General features: G+C 44.4%; 1 protein-coding gene across 1 annotated transcript in view; it reads left to right on the top strand.

Moving 5' to 3' along the window:
* CACNA1G (calcium voltage-gated channel subunit alpha1 G) overlaps nucleotides 1-26,004 on the top strand; it is a 1,349,169-nt gene that overhangs the window by 889,420 nt on the left and 433,745 nt on the right. Inside the window, exons 13-14 of the mRNA XM_078654430.1 lie at nucleotides 10,496-10,651; nucleotides 24,286-24,357. Coding sequence (XP_078510556.1) covers nucleotides 10,496-10,651; nucleotides 24,286-24,357 — 228 coding nt within the window. The remainder of the gene's footprint in view (nucleotides 1-10,495; nucleotides 10,652-24,285; nucleotides 24,358-26,004) is intronic.

The following is a 26,004-nucleotide window of genomic DNA, read 5'->3' as shown; positions in this document are numbered from 1 at the left end:
CGCCCACTCTTGCGGTGCAGCGATAGGCGTCTGCCACAGGACTCTCAAAATGGCGGCAGGCTCTTTTCTTTTTGGGCCTGGTCCACTGAAATGGCCCTGGGACACCTTGCAAATCGGACGCTTGTCTGCTAGGTCTTGGACCCCATTCTCGAAAGCGTCCCCTCCGCCTTGAGGATTCAACAAAAGTTTTGGGGGTCCCCGACTCCTGCAGGCTTCTGGTGGGGAGCGGCTGCCATGATTGCTCGCGGAATGACCACGACGGAGCCACGAGATGGTGGTGCTTTCATGGTGACGCCAGCTTCAGTGTGAAACATCCAGAAACAAGGTGGGGCTTTCATCGTTTGGGGAAAAAAAAAGTTTTCATCCAATGAAAAGTGTTGTTTTTAGGTCATATGATCAAGCCTTCCATCATTAGGAAACCAAAAGTAAAATGAACCAATGAAAAGTTTTATAAACAAGTCACATGACCTGTTATGCGGCATAGGGTATAAAAAGCGTAGAAAATCCGTTGGCACGTGAGGCGGCGTCAGTAGCGGACCGATGTGCGAATAGGCCGAAGGCAACACAACGCGCCAAGATCCGGATGGCACCGAGGTGGTGTCCAGCAAGTTGCAGCACTGGTGTGGCCATCCTACAATGCTGAAAGTATGCGTGGGGCGCCCCGTTGGCCTGTGAGTTCGCGTCAGTAGCGGACCGATGTGTGAATAGGCTGAAGGCAGCACAACGCGCCAAGATCCGGATGGCACCGAGGTGGTGTCTAGTAAGTTGCCGCACTGGTGTGGCCATCCTACAATGTTGAAAGTCGGCGTGGGGCGCCCCGTTGGCCTGTGAGATGGCGTCAGTAGCGGACCGATGTGCGAATGGGGCCAAAGGCAGCGCAACAATATTTTCGGAATAGAAGACACCACAAGGCGCTGAGATGCCAAGATCCGGATGGCACCGAGGTTGTGTCTAGCAAGTTGTGGCACTGGTGTGGCCATCCTACAATGGTAAAAGTCGGCGTGGGGCGCCCTGTTGGCCTGTGAGATGGTGTCAGTAGCAGACCGATGTGCGAATGGGGCCAAAGGCAGCGCAACAATATTTTCTGACTAGAAGACACCACAAGGCGCTGAGATGCGAAGATCCAGATGGCACCGAGGTGATGTCTAGCAAGTTGCTGTACTGGTGTGGCCATCCTACAATGCTGAAACTCGGCGTGGGGCGCCCCATTAGCCTGTGAGATGGCGTCAGTAGCGGACCGATGTGCGAATGGGGCCAAAGGCAGCGCAACAATATTTTCTGAATAGAAGACACCACAAGGCGCTGAGATTCCAAGATCCGGATGGCACCGAGGTGGTGTCTAGTAAGGTGCACTGGTGTGGCTATCCTACAATGCTGAAAGTCGGCGTGGGGCGCCCTGTTGGCCTGTGAGATGGTGTCAGTAGCGGACCGATGTGCGAATGGGGCCAAAGGCAGCGCAACAATATTTTCTGACTCGAAGACACCACAAGGCGCTGAGATGCCAAGATCCGGATGGCACCGAGGTGATGTCTAGCAAGTTGCTGTACTGGTGTGGCCATCCTACAATGCTGAAACTCGGCGTGGGGCGCCCCATTAGCCTGTGAGATGGCGTCAGTAGCGGACCGATGTGCGAATGGGGCCAAAGGCAGCGCAACAATATTTTCTGAATAGAAGACACCACAAGGCGCTGAGATTCCAAGATCCGGATGGCACCGAGGTGGTGTCTAGTAAGGTGCACTGGTGTGGCTATCCTACAATGCTGAAAGTCGGCGTGGGGCGCCCCGTTGGCCTGTGAGATGGCGGCAGTAGCGGACCGATGTGCGAATGGGGCCAAAGGCAGCGCAACAATATTTTTGGAATAGAAGACACCACAAGGCGCTGAGATTCGGTTAGCACCGAGGTGGTGTCTAGCAAGCTATGCAGCTGAGTTACGTGCGCACTTGCGGCGAATAGGTCGAAGGCAGCACAACAATGTTTTCTGAATAGAAGACACCACAAGGCGCTGAGATTCGGTTACCACCGAGGTGGTGTCTAGCAAGTTGCTGCACTGGTGTGGCCATCCTACAATACTGCTCCGAATAACGGCGTGGGGTGCCCGAAGGGGGGGGGGAGGCGGCGTGAACGGGCCTTCCTAGGTGGAGGCTCGTCTGCTGTAGTGGGGCGCCCCTTTACCGTTTCAGTTGCCATTCAGCTGAGTTTTGGCCGCTCTTGATGCTACAGCGACAGGCGGCTGCAACAGGACTCTCAAAATGGCGGCCTGTTCTTTGGATTTGGGCCTGGTCCACTAAAATGGCCCTGGGACACCTTAGAACTCGGACGCTCGATTTTTTTTTCCTTTCCTCTACATGCAAAAAAAGGTAAATGCCCGGTACGTTATACGCTTCATCTGCCACGATGTACTCTCCAGAGGAACCGAAAAAAAATATAGTTATGGTAACTATACCATGCATCGTCATATGGAGAGGTGGCACCAATTAATTATAGTGCTGTATAAAAGAGAGATTTGGAGGAGAACCCCCGACCTGCCAGTACATTCATCAAAGAAGTGGCACTGACAGCATCAGAGGCAAGGGAAACGGTCCCAAATATTTAGAAGAACTTTGGAAAGATTAAAATGACATGTTTAGATTGTGGCAAATTAATTTCATGTGGACAGATGAGTGTTACTCTATAAATACAGCATATGAACATCATCATAGTCGATGGTTGGTACAGACATTTTGACTATATCCTGGACCTGCCCGTCCTCGCCCAAAATGGCGCCGGAATAAATGGGACTCGTAACTCCTTGTTGTGTACTGGTTGCAGAACCTTGAAATCACGAGATACGTATGCAGTTTTGAAGCACATGGCGGGCAGGGACGAGAATTGATTGAGTATTTCGACATCCCTATTGATATTAAGTTCTGATGTGTTATTGATTACTGTACTATTGAAAGTTCGAATTAACGTCGAGCATGGTACTTGCCCGCAAATGTATATCTAGATAATTTTATTGTAACTGGCCCTGTCGTATTTTAATTATAAAATGTACGTCCACCGATTCCGCAACTGTTAGACACCTTAGTTCTTGCAACCTAATGGCCCGCCCGTTACGTTCCTCTACAGTGTAAATGTCTACTCATCATATACGATTACAGTTTGCTCCGTGGCCGGCCCACGTGGTTATAGGCTCGTATTTGTATAATGAAATTTTCACAATAAAGGTTTTTAAAAGAAAACATGGTAGTAGTATATACATTGGTAACGTTTTTAATAATAGTCACTGTTTTAGAATCATTAAAAGGCAAGTGAAATAAAGCAGACCAATTACATGAAGGGTAAAAGGTATAATACGCAGGAACGCAGTAAAGATAAATGGTCAAGGGCTGTTGTGTTTTCTACTCCTGCAACATAAAGTGATCGATAAGAATCTCATATTCAGGCGTATCGGCGACTAAGACAGCAGGTCGACCCTCTTTTGCTCAACGGCTCCGTCATGGGACGAAGAAACGCCCTTTTTCTCGAAAAAAGAATATATTTTACTTGCAGGACAGTTGTAAATTTTCCGGGAAAGTACATTAGCCTGGAACATTATAACATATATTTAAGAAAAAATAATGTTCGGAAGTAATAAAAAGCGTAATTTTTAGGTCATATGACCAAGCCTTTCATCATTAAAATAAGAAAAGTAAAATGAACCAATGAAAAGTTTTATTAACAAGTCACATGACCTGTTATGCTTACGTTACGCGCTGCGCGTCGCGCCCCGGATGACTTCCGGATGCGCTAACGCGGCGCGTCATATGACGCATTACGCGACAACGCAGGTCCAGAATATAGTCAAAATGTCTCCACCAACCAGCGGTCGGAACACAACCCCTTTCAGCAGGCTAAATAGTTCTGTTAAATGACAACAGAAGGGACAGGCAACAAGAACCATCAGTCAAAGAGGGGAGGGCTAGTTCTTCTCTACCGGGTTACATTGGGGCGCTACCGGAACTGATCGAATTGGTAGTCTACAGTGTTTCTGGATGTTTCAGACTGAAGCTGGCGTTAGCATGAGAGCACCACCATTTCGTAGCTCCGTCGTGGCCATCCCGCGAGCAATCATGGCAGCCGCTCTTTATCGTTATTTTGGGCGGGGTGGGTGGCGGAGCCGAGCTGTATTGCAGCCATCATGGCGTGGAGTTCAGTTCATCTCACTTGTTTCGTATTTGTCATGAGGGGTTGTTCTTAATGTTTCTATTTTAGCGAGGTCAAAAAGAGATCCCATTAGTGGCCTACTGATTTTGCTCGATTCCTTTTGTTTTTTTACACGATTTTTCGCTATCTGCAAAGACTAAACAGAGTATTGCGACTCTGTGCTTGTTTGTAAATAGAGAATGAACCAAAGAGAACAATCAATCAAATGGAGAGAGAAGCAGGCACGACGGATTACAACGGGGGCAAAGGCCTGCGTTAACTACCCTTCACTATCTGCAAAGAGAGAGTACTCCTAATAGAAATGAGGGGGGGGGGCAGCATTCAAAGCAGATCAGTGTGCATAAACACGAAAATGTTTTTACTTACCACGTACTTGACATTCGACAGCTTATGATATTTGCTATTAAAAAACCATTGAAATTCACTGAAAAAACCATAGGTTATAGACCATATATAGTTAGGAATTAGCATTTACAAAACCTTGAAAATTCACTGAAAAAACCATAGGTTATAGACCATATATCGTTAGGAATTAGCATTGAAAAAACCTTATTTTACTCACACAAAACCATTAAAATTCCATATATAGTTAGTTGCACTAACTATATATCGCGCACCCGCAATCCACTGCTGATGATGTCACATATTACATCATTCATGACATGGTCAGTGACATCACTGATGACATCACTGATGACATCTCAAATGACATCACTGATGACATCACTGATGACATCTCATTTGACATCAATGACCACATCACTGATGATATCATTCATGTGACAATACAATGCATCTCCTCACACTTTAATATAACCTCTGTTACACCCAGTGTTAAATACAGAGTATAATTTTTGAAACCATTGACACACCAATACTAGTTACTACATACGCACTCACTGATTCCTACGTCTATACACACATTCACTCATTCACCCATACAATCATTCATACATACAATCACTCATCTTTACAACACTATCATATGCACTCATACACCTATACAGACACTCACACTCTGCCACTCATCCATGGAGTTACTCACACACCTAGTCAGTCCTGTAAAGAATCAATCACACTTCCATTTTCTATTTTTTCCATTTTCCATTTAAACATAGAGTACCTTACATTTTCAAACATATACTAACACATACTTACTCTCTTATACAATCATTGATACAAGTACACATTGATCTGCACAGAGTCACACATCTCCCAGCCAGCCACACACACACTCAGTCTCCCATACAAATACTTGGACAATCAATCAATAACCCATATAGTTACTCATATAGCTACTGATCAACACATGCAGCAGTTTACAGAACAACAGACATAATGATGCACAAATTAAGACAGTTTAGTCACTAACCCATGCACTCAGTGAGACACATTTAATCACTCACTCATACAGTCAGTCACGCACCTAAATCCTTCATCCAGACACTTATACATCTACTCATTCTTCAATATGTAAAACATATTTAAACTTTACAGAAACACACAGTCAATGGATGATGTCATCAGTGATGTCATCAGTGATGTCATTTGAGATGTCATCAGTGATGTCATCAGTGATGTCACTGACCATGTCATGAATGATGTAATATGTGACATCATCAGCAGTGGATTGCGGGTGCGCGATATATAGTTAGTGCAACTAACTATATATGGAATTTCAATGGTTTTGTGTGAGTAAAATAAGGTTTTTTAAATGCTAATTCCTAACGATATATGGTCTATAACCTATGGTTTTTTCAGTGAATTTTCAAGGTTTTGTAAATGCTAATTCCTAACTATATATGGTCTATAACCTATGGTTTTTTCAGTGAATATATATATATATATATATATATATATATATATATATGTATATGAACCAAATCCAGACTATGCCGCACGCCAGCAGGGTACCTCGTGTCACTTGCTGCAAACTGGACACAGACCCGTAAGTTCGTGCTTTAGGATGTTTTTGTTGCCCTTATGCCAAGACGCGTTTCGCAGCCAGTAGCCGCTTGCTCACTCGGCAAATTGAAGTTGCATAAAGAGTGCTTTTAAAGTGACAGTGATTGTAAAACCAATAACCTCGTGATCAGCTCCATAATAGAGCTAGAAGGCATACTGAGTACTCTATGCGAGATTGAAAGAAACACATGTTAAATAATATATATATATACATGCACACATATTATGGTTTTCGGTCAGTCAGATTCATTCCTTGGCAGATTTAAAAGTTAGTCTCATTTTGCTTCCATCGGCATAGGTCATTGAATCAGCCCACTTAAGACACTGGTTATTTACATTGTGACAGCATTGTCTGCAAATCTGCCTAACCTAGAAAGTAGTCCTCTTCTGAATCAGAGCTGGCGAACCGACCTGTGGTTTCATTTCATCTTTCCTTGTTTCCATGTTTGTCTTGTAATTTGCATACAATGCAAGTACTCTTTGGAACTTTCAGCCTGATTCATGAAAAACGGGATTTGCGAGTCTCAAATAGCGATAAAATGCGAACCGCTATTGAGAACTCGCAAATCTGAATTCATGAAGATTACCGGAAAAAAAAGCGACTCGCACGCGGGCGAAAAATCCGTTAGCGACTAACGATAATCGCAGAATAATCGCTATTTCCGGCTACCTGCGTCGGGAATGCGAATCGCAATCACGTGCGATCGGGAATGCGAATCGCAATCACGTGCGATCGGGAATGCGAATCGCAATCACGCGCGATCGGGAAAACGGGAAGTCGCTTTTCGAGCACAGTGATGACATCACAACCAGGAAGCAGGCAGTTCCCACCCCGTGGCGTACGTTGGCGTCACACTTCTGGACTCCTCCCGCCCCACCCAAGACACCCAAGGTAAGTGGCATGCGACTGCGACCCTGTCCCCTATGACCGTCCCTGACCAAATAGGCTCACATAATGTCCCTTAGTCATGCCTTTGTTGCGCATCAGGAAATGCCCTGAAGCATTGTGGGAGATGTAGTTTGTCCACAATGTAGTAGTACCACAATGCAGCCAGACAGGTTCCAAAGTACGCAAATCCACAGCCATCCAGGGAATGTCACCCAGCATGCATGTAACATCAGCACGTCTGACAGTCACATGCAACTAATGAGTATCCACTTACCCTCACAGGTGGCGCAGAAAGCAGCGACAGTGAAAGGCTGCAAATAGATGAGGAGGCCCAGGAGGAGGATTTTCCACCGCAAACCCAGGCACCAGCCCCTGCCGCTGCAACAACACCAGCAGCCAGGCCCCCCACCGTTGTGGCCCCTGCATCTGGCGGTCCACCCACAGCCAAAGCCAGGCCCCCCACCGTTGTGGCCCCTGCATCTGGCGGTCCACCCACAGCCAAAGCCAGGACCCCCACCGTTGTACCCCCTGCATCTGGCGGACCACCCACAGCCAAAGCCAGGACCCCCACCGTTGTACCCCCTGCATCTGGCGGACCACCCACAGCCAAAGCCAGGCACGCCACTAATGTGCCTCCAGTCCCTGCCGCACCAGCAACGCCTGCTGTGACACCACCTGCAGCTGGTGCTACGACATCTGGGCCTGCGACAGCGCCAACACATCGGCCAGCCACAGTGACAGGCCAGCAGAGCAGGCGTGGGAGGTCTCGCCATCACACCACTGCTGCAATCAGCAGGAGGGGCAATGGACAGAGACATGCCTGTTTGAGCGTCGAAAGACGCATGTTGAGGATCCATCAGCGCCAGTCACAGCAGCAAGGTGCCATTCAGCTCCAGCTACACAAGATTGGGCGCAATGTGGCCGGAGTGGGAGACCGCATGGACCGCATGACGGCGGCCATGGGCCGCATGACTGCAGCCATGGAGGCCAACACTGCTGCGATGATTAAGCAGCGCAGTGCAGCAAGCCGGTGCCACCACCAGCTCATGAGCCGGCTGGCCTCCTACAGCAGGTCCAATTATGTGGCTGGAAATGCCACCTCACAGTTGTCGCAGCGGTCACTAACACAGCAGCACCAACTTGTACAGTGCTGTGAGGACATCACCAGGGTCCTGGAGCACCTCACCACGGCAGTTACGGCACTACACCCTCCTGCTCTACCTGCCACTGTAGGGGGTGACGATGGCAGTGAGGGGGCTTCCAGCATCAGCAGCCAATCTGCCACACTAGTCCCGCCACTTAGGCGCAGCACCAGGGCAACGCCAGGTACAGGTGCCCCGGAAGAGGAAGAGCCTCAGAGGCGCTTGGGCATAACGCGCAGAAGGCGCAATTGACTCTTTCAGACAATCACTGGCACAGGCTGACTATAAGCCTGCCCTGTCCTTTGACACTGCAGTATGAAGGAATACTGTTAGTAGTAAATAGTTGTACTGATTACCTTTTTTTTTGTGAATTAAACAAATATATTTATTTTGCAGCACACATTAGCGTTGTGTCATCATTACATTTTGCATGCAATTGTGATTTGTGGGGTGAGGGAAGAGGGTGGGCTAGAAATTGTTCTCTGTGATGTGGTTGCGACGTCTGTGGCCTTCAGCTGGGTTCTCCCCGCGTGCATGGTGCGCATGTGCTGGTGGCCGGTCGTCCCCTTCTGATTCACTGCCTGAGATGTCAACAGGTATCCGGCGCTTGGTTGCAATGTTATGAAGCATTGCACAGACAGCCACAATGCGGCAGCACACAGCAGGACTGTAATACATGGCCCCACCTGTCTTGTGCAGTATACGGAACCTGCTCTTGAGCAGGCCAAATGTCCTTTCTATACAGTTCCTTGTCCGGATGTGCGCAACATTGTAGCGCCGTTGCTGAGGTGTGGCAGGGTTGAGGTAAGGGGTCAGGAGGTATTCCCGTAGGGCGTAGCCACTGTCACCTGAATGAGAGGAGCAGATGTTGATTGCCTGTGCAGCGCAGTTACTTCATAGCAATGTGACATTGTCGACAAAGTGTACTTACCAAGTAGGTGTCCTTCCCCAAACTCTCCCCTGAGCAGTCGTGTGTGGAGTCCGCTGTGCCTGAAGATAAAGGAGTCATGGGTACTCCCTGGGTACTGGGCGACAATGTCAGTGATGATGGTCTTGGCATTGCAGACCATCTCTATGTTGAGGGAGTGGTAGGACTTTCTGTTGCGGAACATATACTCCGTGGCAGCTGGTGGGCAGATGGCGACGTGGGTACAGTCTATGCAGCCGAGGACATGGGGAAAATGGGCTACATTGTAAAATTGTAGTTTTGTCAAGTCCAATTCCTGTTGGCTCGTGGGAAATGTGATGTGACGGTGGAGCTGGGTGAGCATGGCGTCAACGAAAGTGTGGAGGCAGCGTGACATGGTGGGCTGGGATATCCTCCCAGCAGCCGCTACTATGCCCTGGAAACTCCCGGAGGCCAGGAGGTGCAGGCTAGACAATACCTGCACATGTGTAGGCACCGAATTGTTTCGCCTTGTTGGGTGCTGCATAAGGGGGTCAAGTTCATGTATCAGCCAGATGATCATTTCCCCATTCAGCCTGTATTTAGCAAATATCTGTTCTCTGGTTTGGCCCAGCAAGGTGACCCGCTGCCGGTAAATCCTTTCCTGCCTCATGCGTCTCCTCCGTGCTGCTCGCTGTAGCCTTCGCCGCCTCACCACCATGTACATTCCTGGCATTGTGGAACGCCTAATGCTGCTGCTGAATGTCCTTATGTGTGATTGGTCAGGCCTGAACCTGTTGGTGATTGGCCAACGGTTTTTCAAATTTTACTTATTCATGGCTTTTATGGTTACCACCTGCTTTGAGTTGTCCTTAATTTGCGCCGCGCAAACTGCGATTTTGGGTTTTTTCGCAATTGTAGATTTTTCATGAATGCCGATTGAGAATATATTGCGTTTCGCTATTTATTTCGCAGATTCCGTGGTTGGTCGCTATTTCCGTATCGCTAATGCTCGACTACCGGGAATCTGCGACTATTATAGCGTAATCGCTATTATGTGTTAGCGTATTCGCTATTATGTGTTAGCGAATTCGCTATTTTGTTCTTGAATGCCAATTCCGTAAATTGCACCCGCAATTGCATTTTCGCTGCGATTGCGGGCGCTATTTCGCTTCATGAATCAGGCTGATAGTGTTTTAATTTTGGTAACTGCTGTTGCATATGTTTGAAAATAATTTGGAGGCTTTCCAATGCCAGACCTATTGGCTTTGACAGTGCTTGCTTCCATTAGTAGGGGTGTGCATGACATTGAAAGTTCTACAATAACTGCCACATATCCTTAATCAATATTTCTTGTGTTGTTGCATAACAAGTGTGAATGAAATATTAGTGCCTGGCTTTTAACTCCACAAATGTACTTCTCTTCAGATTCTGACCCAGGAGGATTGGAACAAAGTTCTTTACAATGGCATGGCCTCCACGTCTTCTTGGGCTGCTCTCTATTTCATTGCACTGATGACGTTTGGGAACTACGTTCTGTTTAACCTGCTAGTGGCCATCCTCGTGGAGGGATTTCAGACTGAGGTAATGTTTCCTGCTCATGTATGTCTCAATGTCTGAGAACTGTTGGGGCAAGACATAGACATAGAAAGAGGAGAGCTCAAAGACAAAATGTATCAAAGAAATGGTGATGAAACGGAGTGAATTGAAGAATGTGAAGGAAAGAATTTGAGATACGCATTGACAATTACAAAGGGCCAAACTGGATTAGTTGAGGTTTAATAAAGAACTGAGATTTTATGTGTGGTGCTAAGTAAAGGATGCACGTCAGCTGCACAAGCCCACAATATTTTGAATCCATCCAATGCTCTAAGGATTGGTTTATGAATGTAACACGATTCCTTTTCATTTCCCCAGATTTGAAATTATAGTTGTATTATGTTTAAACACTGCATTTCCCAGCATCAACATATTAAACTGATTTGCAAGCTGAGAGGATGGCGTTAGTATGTAAATGGGAACTTATAGGCAAGTGAGCCCCATAGCTAATTATTTATATTAACTGATATTAAAGACGCTTAACTTAATGTCCATTTTTGAGCACCGTTACAGTAAGCAAAAAATTACAAACTGAAGCCAAATCTGTTGCCTTCGCCAAATAGACTAAAGTGTCATCTACACATCCATGATAGTGGGTCATTCTGTTTGATCTTGACTTTTTTGTCCCTTACAGGACAACAGCATTCCCCAACTGTGGCTATCCTCTGCTATTTAAAGGAAGTTACTGATCTAATCCATCTCATTCACCCCATAACTAAGGCCCAGATTACAAGCCTGGCGGTCGAAGGACCACCAGGCTGCGTGGGTGCGGCAATGGCAGTTCAGCCACCACCTCACCGGCGGTCTGACCGCCCTTTTAGGACTTTGGTGGTCAGACTGCCATTGCACCACTGCAACAGCCAGGGAATTGCGTTCCCTTGTGGTTCCGCAATGGTCTGAGGGCTGCAATATGCTTGGTGGTGCCCTGAGGCACTGCCAAGCATATTATAACTTTCCTCACGGCCAGCGGTGTCATTGAGGTTCTTCCTCTACGTAACTACTGGCGGTGAGAAAAGAAAGGGGGCCTACCTCTTTTCCCCTGTGCATGGGGGGTTAGCAGGGGGGCACATGTGCCCCCCTGTAGATTTGAAACCTCAGTTCCTACAAGGGAAGGAATGCATGATATGGTGCTTTCCTCCCCATGCAGGAACATGCACTGGCGATCCCTTGGCGGTGTTGTTTAAGGCTCATAATGAGCCTTTAAACAGCACCCCCGCGGGACTGCCACGTTGCCCGCCCACTTGACCACAAGATTACTTGTAATCTGGCGGGTGGGTGGTGGTAAGTTTCAGCTGTCCTGGAGAGGAGCGGTGTCGTGCCACCCGCTCAGGGATCGCCGAAACTCGTACTCAGGCCTTAAGTGTGTATTAAACATTATTATTCCTTTGATTTCCTTGTAAACTTATTACCACATTTAGCAATTCCCTTTGTGTCCTTTCTCAGAACAAAACTCTTAATTAACACTTTTCTTTCACTGAATTGCCACGTTACTGCCCCCTCTGCTCTTCACTCCGCAGAAATGCTCATCATAACCTCTCTTGCCTTGACTACCAAAGCCTCTTTCTCACTGGTCACATTGCCTTCAACCTTTGTCCCTCTCCAAATTATCCCACTCGACAGCTTTTCCCCATATAGTCACTGCTCACTGGCTACTCATCGTTAATACATAAATCACAACCCTTTCCTTGACGTCCTCTCATTCATCATCCTTGCATAATTTAACACACGAGTCCCCACAACACATGCCGGACCAGATGGCCAACGAAGTCCTGATCCTGTGCTACACCCTGTACATAGCCCTGGTTCTGGCATTGGACAAGGGAAGATCTCAGAGCAAAGGAGCTGCAAGTAATGATGTTTGGTGATAAATGCACCAAGTGCTATTTAAGGACATACTCCACATAAATAATTTGGGCTAATCAATATGAACAATATATGTATTTTTTAATTTGATTTTAAAACAAGAATAGATAGATGGCACAAGCAAATTATCACTGAAAAACTGCAGGTTACGCTACATAGTAGCACAGTAGAGGAACTGGAAAGTATGGAACACCAAAATGGCAGAACTCCACAGCCGAGTACGGATGTAAAAGGGGAAACAACAACTAACAATGATGAGGTCAAGCAAAATGGTTGAGGAGGAGATATGGCATACTCGAGGTTTATGACCTTCCCTCACACCTCGGTGGCAAATCCTGTAGTTAGAAACGTTGTTTCCTTCATTCTCCCTGGAACCACTGTGCGTTTAAAAGGTTGTATATTTCCAAAATAGCGTAATGATCAAGGTGAATACATTTCTTAAAAGAAGGAAGCAATGGCCTTTTCTTTAAAAAAAACCTGGGAAAGAACTTCAGAAACTGGAAAAAAAAACAATCCCATTGCATATGTCAAGCTATAATTGACAAGAGAGCCTAAATGCAGTTATTTACTGTCAATAAATGCTTAAAGAAAATCGAGCAACAAAATTAGTGGCAACATTGCAGTTCAATGACATTATAAAGGCTGGAAGACGAAAGTAGAGTTTGCATTGCAGCAGAAATAATTGAATAGACAAATGCAGCTGCTATAAATAAAACGGAAATAGACACAATGTCCAATATGACTTGATCATTACAAATTAGGATGGTAAAAAAGTAAGATAAGAAAATGTTGGTGGAAATACACACTACTTTATACACATTTGAAAGTTTAATGGATATCTCCATGGATCTGAAGACATGAAGCCGCAAATGGAATGCAATTCAAATGGGAATTAGTGCTGAAGGGAAATTATAGAATTGGTGGTCAAATATGTGAAAAGGCTGATGGATCAATGTAAGGATGAGATTAGCAAATAGGGACTAGATATTAAAAGAAATATTACACAGAAGAAAGAGAGATGTCATGTGGAGATGGAAAAAATAGGCATTATTAATTAAATGAGGACACCACCGTCCTTTCAGTGGGTAGGTGTGTCTGTAAGCCGATAAAGATTTGCCCATTTGCAAAGAAATATATATGGCTGTATTAAGTCGAAGTACAGAGTCTACGATCAAATCCACTGTTAGAGACACAATATCATCTTCAGCAGTTAAATCATTGGAAAATTAAGAAAGATACTATGCAGGTTAACTTGTCATGAAAAATTCTCACTCCAGAAGATCATTCTTATTTAAACCTTGGATTTGGATTTTAGGTAGGAATAGTATTACAAACATTTGTATATACAGTAAATCTAAAGAAATTGTTTCTCACTGGTTTTAGATGATGAAGATGTAGACAAACAAACAAGATTAGGCACTGTATAACAAAATGGCCTGATGGTAGGCTTAAAATAAATCTTTCTTCTAATCACCACCAAGTGAAGGAGAAACAGTGGTACTTTTTAATAATTTGTGATAGAAGGTCTACAAAACCATTTTATCAGCACATATTGTAATCAATAAAAAGACACAAATTACATTTTGAAAAGAAACCACAGAATTAAAAACAACATAATTAGAGCTACAGCCAACAGACAAAGAGGGAAACAGTGTCACTGTGGGTAAAGTGAAATATCCTAGAGAGGATAGACTAACGTAAATACTGCACAAATAAAATTAGGCAAATAATTGATGAAAGTCTATGTAGAAGATTGGAGGAATGATTGATATCTAATGATGAAAGAACGTAAATAGCAGTGAATATCTTACAATGTTTGTAACATACCTTATCCCAAAAATCTATAAGACATGAATATAGCCCAAGGGAAAACTTGTTTTTCCTAGGGATCCATTAATATTTTGCAGATTTTATATTTTTTAAAGTATAATGTTGTTATTTATATTGGTTTGTTTGCAGTACAAATAAAGGAGTTTGTGATTGTGTTTCTGAAATGTATGCCAACTATCCGTCAATGTTTTTTAGACACTACAGACCTGCTGAAGCCTTTGAATCATAGTATATGAATAAAAGATTATTAGATAATCATATTCAAGCCAACTAACTTTACCCCTAAATTGCATAAAGGCAAGGAATACAAACACTAAAAAACTATTTACACATCAGAAATAGCAGTTTTATTGTAAGTTAATATCACCATTGAAATGAGTGTCTTCTTATTGAACAATATTACTTTAGTGAGGGTTGTCCATGAGCGCCGTCTCCATGCTCATGTTTGACCATGTGTAAGTGAGAAGGGGACTATGTGTGAGATGAGCATTTATGCCTGAGTTAATTTGATATTATTGCTCGTCGACAACTCAGGAGTCGGATCCGATGTCTTTCAAAAGGGCTCCGAATCGAATTCGGGTTTGCTGAACCCGATCCGAAACCCTTGTTTCTGACCGAATCGTACATACAAGAATTCCGGAACCGATTTGGTCGGAATGCTTTCCGGACGACTTCGGTATCGGCCCCTTGGATGGGATAATCCACTACTTAGATGGGATGGAGACATATTTATTGTTTGAGTATTTTTTTGTGAGATGAAAATAAAACCCAATTGATATACGCATAAGAGATTTTGATCTGAATATTTTCATCAACTTAGGCAAAATACATGGCATCAAATTCAAAATTGCATGCCACAATAGCCCACTCACAAGTCACGGAAAAAAGCAGACTTGGTGAGATGTGGGGGGCTAAAATATATTTCAGCTAACAACTAGATAGAGTGAAAAGGCCCAATATCTATTGGGACATTGATAGTGAGTGAAAACGCCCAATATGTATTGGGGCATTTATAGCGTGGTGGATGCACGTCATTCATCGTACACATGTGAATGTTTCACATCATTATATGTATGGGAATTGCTCTGTTTCAAATAGAGAAGCCTCATCTGGCTGCCTCATCATCAGTGACCCCCAGTGGCCCATCTGGTACACATCCACTGTACTCCTACTGTTGGAAGGCCCAAACATTAAAGGGACGGCATGCAGAGCCTATTTGCTACCAGGGTAGCTGTGTGCAGCCTGAACGTTCCTGTTAAAAGCACCATTGCCCCTCACAGTCAGAGCAATTGATGTTCTGTTTCCCGGAAACAAACCTTTGCATTTGAAGTTTGCCTTTTTTTCTCCAAATACAATCAATGCTGGGTGGGTCGCCTTGCCTTCCTAGCACTGTATTTTGACAAAGGCGCTCTTGGATTTGCCAAAAGTTCGCTCGAGATATGGCTGTGAGCACTTTCTGCAAAAATACCTCTGCTGTGTTAGCAGGGAACTTTAGATAAAAACGTGGATCTCCATAGGGGCCTATGGGGTAAGACTCCTTTGCTCCTTTAGCACTGCTGCTCACCCTCTCTGGCTCCATGAGCCAGATAGAAGCCTAGTTCATGGTAGAAGATGACCAGATATAAGATAGAAAAACTTTGCCATTCAAGAAAAATCCGGAAGCCAAGTATAATACAAAAAACCTGATTTTTATAATGAAATACACTAGTGATATAGAAGAAATAAGCAAAATACTCGAAAACCTTAGCATATCTGGAAATAACTAATTTGGGTGTAAGTAAATATGCTCAGAAAGGACCAGGGTTCACTGAGGGTCCTAATGAAAAGTGTTTGCATGAAGAACAAGCATTTGAAATACATAGGTCTCACATTTGTGAGAGTTTGAGTAATTGGCATTGTAAATGATAATGCCTTTTATTTATGTGTTTACAAAACTTGCAAGCGGTGCGTAAACACTGCTTGTAGGTTTTATACACATACATAAATGGCATTGCCATTTACAAAGCCGACTGCTCAAACTCTCGCAAATTGCAGCACCCACGCTTTAGCACAGGATGTTGACAGCTAAAGACGGGCTGCTGTGATTGCTTTAAAAGGAAAGAAATAGAAAATAGAGTTTTTCTATTTCTTTACTTTTAAAGCAATTGTGGCACCCACACATTAGCTTTCAATATCGTAAGCTAAGGTGCGGGTGCCGTGATTGCTTCAAAAGTCAAGAAAAGTTTTTTTCTATTTCTTTACTTTTGAAGCATATGCAGCACTCGCCCTTTAAGATGTTGAAAGCTAGAGTGCGGGTGCTGCGATTTGAACAAAAGTAAACAAATAGAAAAAAATGGAGGATGCACACTTTTTTCTATTTATTTACTTTTGTTACAATGGAGGCACTCGCGCTTTAGCGTTAAACATCTTAAGTTAAAGCGCGGGTGCCGCAATTGCTTCAAAAGTAAACAAGTAATGTGCACTTTCTTTTTCTATTTGTTTAGTTTTTTTTTTTTTGTTTGTTTTTTAAAGACCTTTATTGACAAAAAAACCGCACTTACAACACAGCAATGAGCCCGAGGGCTAGCAAGTATAGTACATTGCAACAGAAAAGGTGCTAAGGACACGTAACAGGAATAATGAGGTCTAATTTTAAAGATTTTTCCCGTAGGATAGACAAGAGCAGAATATCAAGGACAACGAGTTGGACCTGGCGTCATAGAAACAGGATTGACAAATAGGAGCCGTAATAAAATGCCAGAGTCGCTGCCCACCACACATGTGAAACGTCTAAACCCAGAAAAAGGAAAAAGGAAAAAGAATAGAGGGCCCATAGAACCTAAAAGAAAAAACGGAAAACCCCCCCAATCCACCCCCCACCCTGCACCCCTGCAGCTGGCTACGGCCCAACCCCCCCTAGCAGTGTGCCTGTCGCCCAGTAAAAGGAGTCCCGAAAGATAGAGAGTAAGAAAAGAATCCTAATCTATAACTCTCAAAAATAAAGAAAGGAGGGGAGGAGCCCACCGCCTGTCCCTCGGCCCCACCGTCCCGCAAGTACATCAACAACACAGAATAAAAGCCCGGTGATCTTAAGCAGTATAATCAGGATAAATTAGATATGCAGAATCGACACATAGCGTAGACAATGGCAGCGACACACCACCCACATGCCCAGGTCAGCAACAGAAGATCCCCAGACCATAAAAATAAATGTTCACCCCTGGCCAGTTCTCTCTCCGCAACCACTGCTAACCACGGAAACCCCAAGAATCCAAGGGGATGCGTACGATAGTCCAAACGGGGAACATCGACTAGAGCACTCAACCACGTCCCGTACATACAGGGCCAATGAAAATAAGCTGGGACAGGAGTACGCCACACCCGTGACACCGAGCGTAATCGAACCAAGGATGAAAGTCTCAGTGTCAGGCCCCTTCTGGAGCGATCTCCGGGTAGAGGGAGATACAGTGCTGGGATAGAACACTCGCCGTGATTGCAGTTCATACTTTCCACTTCGGCCAGGGCAATAATCAGCAGTAGCAAAAGGCACCTCGGGGTCTGGGGTCGTAGGGCAGGCACCGCTACGCGACGCCGCCATCTTGTCATGGTCAGACGTAGAACAAAGAGCCCCGCTACCGTCTGACGAGGCGGCCATCTTAGAGCATCCACGATCACTTATTAGAACGTCCACCTTCTTGATCAGGGTTTTAGCAGAGTGTAACACTTCGGAGTGAAGGGAGACCATAGCAGCCAATAAGGCACCATAGCCCCGAGCAGTTCCATGTGTCCTCCCGATCGAGTCGTCTCGGACCACACATCCACCATCACTCCATGATACAGTCTCTCCGAAGCTGCCCTCCATTGTGCACTTCGTGATCGCCACTGGAAACACCTCGAGTAGTGCAAAGCCGCTATTTTGGCGAAAGGCGTACAGCTCGAGGAAAGGCGTTAAGCAGGTCCGAAAAGCGGCCGTAAACAGCGCCCCAAAAGCAAGCCGCTCCGCCCGACATTGAGGGGGTAGAAGGATCGGGAGCCTCCCGCCGCCAGCAGGGTAGTGGTCAAGCACTTGTCCGTAGTCGCGATATGGACATCTGCACTCATGCAATCTCTGCGGATAGTCTGCCAGGCACAACCAGCACGGTACCCGTAGTCCGAAGGAGCGCACGTTCCAAATTCGGCCGCTTCTGTTGGGAATGGTCCGACCGGGTCAAAGCCGCTTCTGACGCCCGGTGTTGATCACACGGCAGCCGGTCCCAGCGTCCACTCGAGACCCCGGACTTGGGTCCGTCGCGGGCCGCAAACTTCAGTCGGACATTGCACCCACTCGCAAAGAGTCGCAAGCCTCAGGATTGCACCGCAGGACGCCTGGGCACATCGGCTTCCACGGCGTGCCTTCTAAAAACAGGATCACCGGCAGGATAGGCACAAAGAAGGAGACGGTCTCCGGAGCCGAGGGACTACACGTCCGATCAGGTCGCCATCTTGGCTCCTCTCCTCTATTTGTTTAGTTTTAAAGCAATCGTGGCACCCGCACCTTAGCTGAAGATGTTTAAAACTGAACCACAAGTGCCGCCATTAAAAAAAACAAAAAATAAACTGAAAAAGAATGGCATGCATCCCCGTTCAGCCAGCAAATAAAAAAAGAAAGGCACGACCGCCATAATTGTTTCTGAGACATGCCACACTGGATAAATGATTTTAAAAAAAGATGTTGAGTGAGAGTGTGTTCTGCCTGTGTTGCAGTCAGGACAAACCTATTTAAGAAAATAGTGTTGAGGCTGTCATCAAAGCCTACATGTAACAGGGGGTGTCCTTATGGGAGGTTATTAAGGAGGGACTACTAAGCCTATTGACTAATGAAAAGTCACCATTTACAAAGGACAGGGACAGGAGCCAATTAAAAAAATGGCAGAAAGTGGGCGTAGCTTCATGTCCTTATCCTGAATACAACATGTCTCGAAGAGACAGCGCAAGCGCTGCCTAGGGGAGACCTCAAAAGCACAATAACAATATAGCTTGTAGAAAAACCAGAGGTGTTCTTCTCCTATGAAAATTGCAAGACATGTCATGACACAGATCTGTAAATAGAGTATATGGAATATTGGATGACAAATCACAGAAAAGCGTAATCGAAGGATGTTATAACTGTCAAAATACACATATAGTTTATTGCTGTATTATATGTGTGAATTAATGGGACCCGTTTTAGGGTCATTAAAAGTGGGAATAATCAAAAATCTGAGAGCTATTGCATCCAAACTACCCAGGTAGTATACTTTATCACACCAACATCAGAGCAATGAAGAACAGTAAAACACTGATTACGTAAAAACAAAGATCTGGATGAGAAGACAGAGGAAGAAAACAATGCCAGTTCTAACCTAGTTAAAGTGCATGACTTGTAAACTTATGAAATCAATGAATCTCTCAAAAGAATTGTATTCACGAATGGTGAGTGGAGGACAGTAAGGTCTGCAGCATGCATTGTGTGCAGCACTGTTTATGATCGTCACTGTGACAATACAGCACACAAGGAGTGATGTGAATTAGTTATGTGCACACATTTTGTGAATGTACCCCTGAGAGAAGCAGGTGCTACACAATGAAGTGCAAAAGACACCCAGATGATGGACGGAATGGAGAGCAAATCAAGCATTCACCCCTAGTCAAGATATCTGGCTTAAATCCATCGTTCTTTTGCTCACCATGCTACCAGAGTTTAGACCCAGCCATATACAAATCAGTCTCGACCCTGTGCCTCATAGGAACACTCCAGCTCGAACTGCCAAGCCAGGTCCTCCCTGGACCGGAAACAAGCATCCTGGGGCAAGTTTCGGGGCATCACCCCTCATCAGCCAGGCTAGCTTGAATCGAGTGGCACAGTGAGCCCGGGACCCACGTCTGGGCATGCCCGGCGCACTTAGGGCGAGAAAGCAAAAGACACACAGATGAAGTGAGGTGGAAGCAAAATATGAAGAAAAAAAGTATTCTGTTACTTTTAAAACATGAATCAATTACAGGTTAATATCAAAAGTACTAGAGAAATCTAAAAAAAGGGAACATTATGAACGAAATAAGCACATTTGAGCGCGAACTGAAATGTATACTGGAAAAATACCCTCCAAAGACTATGGCCATCGCAATAAAGCAAATTACGGAATCGGGCTGTGTGAGAGTACTAGAGCATTTTTTTGGCACTATGATGCATCAATTTGCTCAAAAGGATCTCACTTTTTATTTTTATTTTTTACAAAGTATCACTTTATACCAAACATCCTAAAATAAAGAAAATGTAAATATCTATCACTTTAAGCAAACAGATTATATACATTTGAATTAATTCTGTTACATCCATACGTTAATTACGTAAAGATCTTAATTACTTTAAATAGATGGCCCAGAAGAAGGTGAAATCATCTTTTTCATCATTGATGTCTCTATGATTGTTACATCAACCTGAAGAACGACCGTGCAGACATTTGCAAAGGCCCGCAGCACAGCCAGCGAATATGTTGTGGTTTGGTGTAGACGCATGCTGGTGAAAGCATATATGCTTTGTCTCTGTCAGGCTTGAAATAACATTTTTCTCATCGTGGCTTTTAATCAAGCAAGGAAACATACCCTTTTGTTTGTAACAGGGAGTGTCATGTGTCATTTTTCAGCTCTTGTCAGACATTATGAGACATGTACCTCTGCAGTCAGGGACGTAGTTGTCAATAGTGCAACAGGTGCAGTGGCACCGGGCCCATAGGTTGAGTCCTCTGCACCCTAATTACTGGTTGTTGGTTTTTTTAACCACCAAAACAGGGCAAGGAGGCCTAATTGCGTGCTTGTATCAGGGTACACAGCGCCATTGCGGTGTCCTTGCGTGTACCTTCTTAAACACAGCAGCGAAGTGAGAGCCAGGGGCCTCCCAGGGGAAGCAGCTTCCGTGCCTGCGTGCACACCGAGCCGCTGTTTGACCACTGTTGCTTAAAAGAACACGGGGCGCAATGCTACCAATATCGACACCTTGGGAAATGGGGTTGGAGGTGGCATGCAGAGTGCTACAGTACAGGCCTCATCTCTGTCACCTGCCACCAGATCAGGAAGCACTCTTGTCCCCAGCATTCCCTACTCGGCTGCAATCATGGTTGCACATTGCATCTCACCGCCTATCATTTCCATTCTTTGCATCACCATCCGAACACCCAATCTATCTTATGTTCTTCTAAATTGCTTCTAATACGATGTTAGCCCCGCCATTCTTAGCACCAGAGTCGTATTTCGGTGCTTTGACCGAACAGCTCGTTATCAAATCGCAAAAGCAATTAACGCTACAGATCGCAAAATATATTGGGGCAGATTTACAATCCCCTAGCGCCACTTTTGCGTCACTTTACCCATGTTAAAAGTGACGCAAAAGTGACGCAATGGGCTTGTAAGTAACCCCCTTTTGTCTAATAATAACACATGTATAGAAACATGACAGATTTGATTACACACATGAAGAAATGCACCAAAGAGCGTGCCTTGCCTAACTGGGGCATCCTGGGTACAGTGCAAAGAGCCCATCCTTTAACACAGGTCACCGGACCAAGAATTGGAGGGATCCTACAAGGGCAGTCTCCAGTACCAACTCTATTATTCATAAATACATAATTACCCCAGAGTCATGTATTTACCATCCTCCTATTCCAACTTTTTGACTAGTAAATGAGGCATAACACATAGAATAAGAATTTGACAGATCAAATTCCACTGTTTTGCCTCTTTACAGGCCTTTTCCCTTGATACATTTTGTCAGAATGGACCTGCTGGAATTTATTAGGTGAAAAATACAAGGGTGTGCTAATTATAACACAACTCATAATTCCATCTCTGTCAATATGTATTTGCACAGGGACCTGACTTTGGCCCTGAACGTTATTCCTTAGTCTAGACTAGTTTGAAATAAAATGATTCATGTAAAAATGTAAGGTATGCAGGCGAGATCCCATTCTAATGATGGAAACCCTTGTCCACTATTGCCATCTATCGTTCATGAGTGGTATAGCAACAGATTCTAGCCATAGTACTTTGCAAAGGAAAACAGATCAATGGGCCAGATCATGTATGTACAACTGGTCCCAAAATACTGGTCGTAATTTGCGACAAGTATTTTTGAGTCCAGTCTGGTAATTTGTGAAGCAACCTGTGTCCTAAATAGGTCATTTTACAAATTATGAACTCATTAAGGGTTGTAATTTGGCCTACCTCATGAATACTAAGGTCGCAAATTGTGACCTACTAAGAATCACAGCCATCAGAGGGATGGTTAGTTGCATGCTGAGGTCAGCATACCACAATGCCTGTGATTGCTTTAAAAAAAAAAAAAAACATTTTTCTCTTGCAATGCAACCCGTTTCCCTCAAAGGAAAGCAGACATGTGAAAACAAAAAAAAAATTAAAGTGTGTTGTTTTATTTTTTTAGAGAACTCTTAATTTTTTTCTAACATTCACAAAGGGCAAGGAGTCCCTTGTGGTGCCTTTCTCATTTAGGAACAGATTACCACATCCTTTGAGGTGTTAGTAAAATGTTTACATTTTGCAACCGCATTTCAGTCGCAGAACTTTAATACATACCACTACTATTCGGAATTTGGAAGTGATAGCCCAAACATGCCCCTTCCAAATTTTGAATCGGTATTTGGTCGCTAACCAAACCTGCGATTCGATAAAAAGTGACAGAATCGCAATTTGCTGGTTGTAAATTTAAAAAAGCATTTTTGCGGTTACCAGTGGCACAATTCGTTTGCAGCCTTAAAAATGTTTTATACATCTAACCCAGGTACTCTATCGATTTAAGCATCTAGCAGCCCATCCCAAATGACATGTTTGTAAACTAACACAAAGTTGAGAAAAGAACTAGAAAGGATGTAGCAAAAGTTATCTTGGTACTTGCCCCGAAGAAGGTTCAGTTCAGTGACACCAGTCCCATTAACCTTGGAGCAAATCATTGGCCTTTGGTGGACCAGAGTTACCAGGTGGTTTCTTCATGAGGTCTTAATGAGAAACATTTACTAAACGGTGTTTTGGAAGAGTGCCCATCACAGGAGTGATCGTTCTTTATATCAGTGCCAATGCTTGTCAATCATTGGTCTCTCCCATCAACCCAAAGCTATCTGTAGGAGCCATGTGCTTGTATGCACTCTTATAAAGGGCACTCGAGTGAAGGTGAATGGCAGAGGCGGAGGGATAGAGTTGATGACTAGGTGTGCATCCAAAAGTGTTTCTTTATAAGAGGATTTGTGTTCTACAAAATAGCAAATAACCTTGAGCAAAATTCAGTGTACGTAAATTCGTCTCATGCATAATGACTGTGAACGTTCTGAAAAATTTGGCCGGGTTTTATTATTTGATGGGGCAACACACCCAACACCTGATCTCCTTTGAGGGTGCTCCGAGTTTGGCTCACTGGTGCATCTGACATCCAAACAGAATCATCCTCGGTAAGCAATTGCGAGACGCGTCTATTTATTGGCACTAATGAAAACATTCATAGAAAACTGGGTGGTGTTTAGTAGAAATGTGAGTTTTAATCCCTTGTCATGTCACCTCCGAAATGCCTGCAGTGCACACTGCTCTTACCTGCGCATGTTTTCTGGCAAACTCTCGCTTATTACTTTCAGTGAGCAAACACTACTCCAAGACAGCGTTTCATATACTGTCTTCTGTCAAGCGCGCTTTCCTTCCACAATGATTCACGCAAGAAAAGCCTCGTGCTTTATTATAATTTTTACCCATTTCTGTAAAGCTGTTGTTCAGCGCTATAACTGCGAACTTTATCTGCTGTAGTTAGGTGTATTATTTTCACCTTGACACTGAAAATGGCGTTTGGTGGGGGGATACTTTTGCTGACTGCACCGCTTCTAGTCTCGACACTGGAACTAAAAATTGCAACACCTAATGTGCCCTTTCTCCTCCAGGAAGTCACGAAGCGAGAAGATCACGTTAGCGGGCAGTTCAGCTGTATCCAGCTGCCTGCTGACTCACCGGGGGTACGTACCGCGCCGCCCCGCGTGGGCCCGCCTGCCTGGTTGTCTGTGGCTGTCTGTGTCTGCTCACTCATGCTCTGCCGCTCATCTCTGACTTTCAGTTTGCTTCATCTTTGTGTTATCTGTACAATTTACAAGGCAAGCTTTTGCTTTTGCTTAACCTCATAGCAAGCGCATTCTCACAATCCAGACCAGATTACGAGTTTGGTAACGAATGCCAGAGTTTGTTGACCAATGGAAAAAGAACAATTGATGGACAGAATGCTGCACAATGTCGAAAATTCATCCCAGTACAGAGATCTGGGCCGGAATCCATCGTTTTTTGACCACCATTTTCTGTAGTATCGGATTTATTTAGAAATACTGTTTGAGCGCTTAATTTAAAGGGGAACCTTTTGTGTGGTTAAACATTTTCTGAAATTGGGCGATGTGCAAGTACTGAACATTTAATTCATATGTAGCATTAAAAATCAAATCCCCTTTCAGTAAAAATGATGTGAAGGGCCGGCTTTAGCACTGGTGGCGCCCAGTGCGACTATGTTTGTTGGAGCCCTCCACCCCCCATGACCGCTTTCTCCGTGAATTCCCTCACTACCACCCTTTAACAGTGACCCTCAAGTCTCCATAGCCACTCACTCTCTCACATGCTTTTCTTTTGTTTTATAGCGCTGCTCATACCAGTATAGGATGTCAAAGTACTTTACATCTCGCACAAGTAACACAGAGACAATGAATCATACATGTGTAAATCAGAGTATAGGAAATGGACTACAAGGTATATGAATCACGACACATACTTTAAGAGTGCCGACTCTGGCAAAGCAAAACACTCAGAATTTAAAATGTACCACCATGGTTGTGGGTTGTCTTTACTAACAAGAAATCATTTCTATCCAGATTCACCCTTTTTGCAACATTAGGATAATGAAAGCCGGAGGGCGGGGGGGAGGGGGTATCATAACGCTCTAACCTATACCTTGCAGTTTCGATGCTGCTCTTTGATGATAATTAATAGCTCACTGTTCTATATTAGGATTTAATTTATAAATTGCAAGTAACAAAATAATCTCGCCAATAAAAGCAGTAAACTTGAACTATTTGCATCATGCGCACTTCTATGATTGGCCTACGAGCATATTAGCCCTCTGCCTACTTTATGATGAGTCAAACTTCCACTAGACAAAACTCGATCTCTCTCCAGCAGGTCCATTAATTACCACTGCTATTTTGACATTTTTATTGTTGTCTGAAAACTGCATGAGGCAAGGAACCCTGCAGCAGGTGTTTTGAAATCCACAATATATTTGACAACATAGCACAAACTGAAGTCAGCGCCCGGTGCGGTGGCACTGATCGCACTGCATTAAAGCCAGCCCTGATTATGTGAACCATTTATTTCATAAAAGTTCAAGTGTTGTTAGGTCAGACTGTTTCTGCCCAGAAGTTGCTGGAAATGTACAGTGAGCCGGGTAAAGGTTATCAGGGAAACCCAAACTGCTTATATTATTAAAATAATTTCCTGGTTCTGGTGCTTATTTGTTAGGGAGTAGATTCTGGTGCTTGTTTGTCAGTGATTCCTGAACTTAGGAAAATCAGTTTTCATTAGTGTTTATACAGACCTCCTTCGTCCGACAAAAGAAATACTGTCCC

Source organism: Lissotriton helveticus, chromosome 7 (assembly GCF_964261635.1).
Source record: "Lissotriton helveticus chromosome 7, aLisHel1.1, whole genome shotgun sequence".
NCBI classification, from domain to species: Eukaryota; Metazoa; Chordata; class Amphibia; order Caudata; family Salamandridae; genus Lissotriton; species Lissotriton helveticus.
Note: the sequence above shows the minus strand (reverse complement) of the source record. Positions and strands in the feature narration are given on the sequence as shown.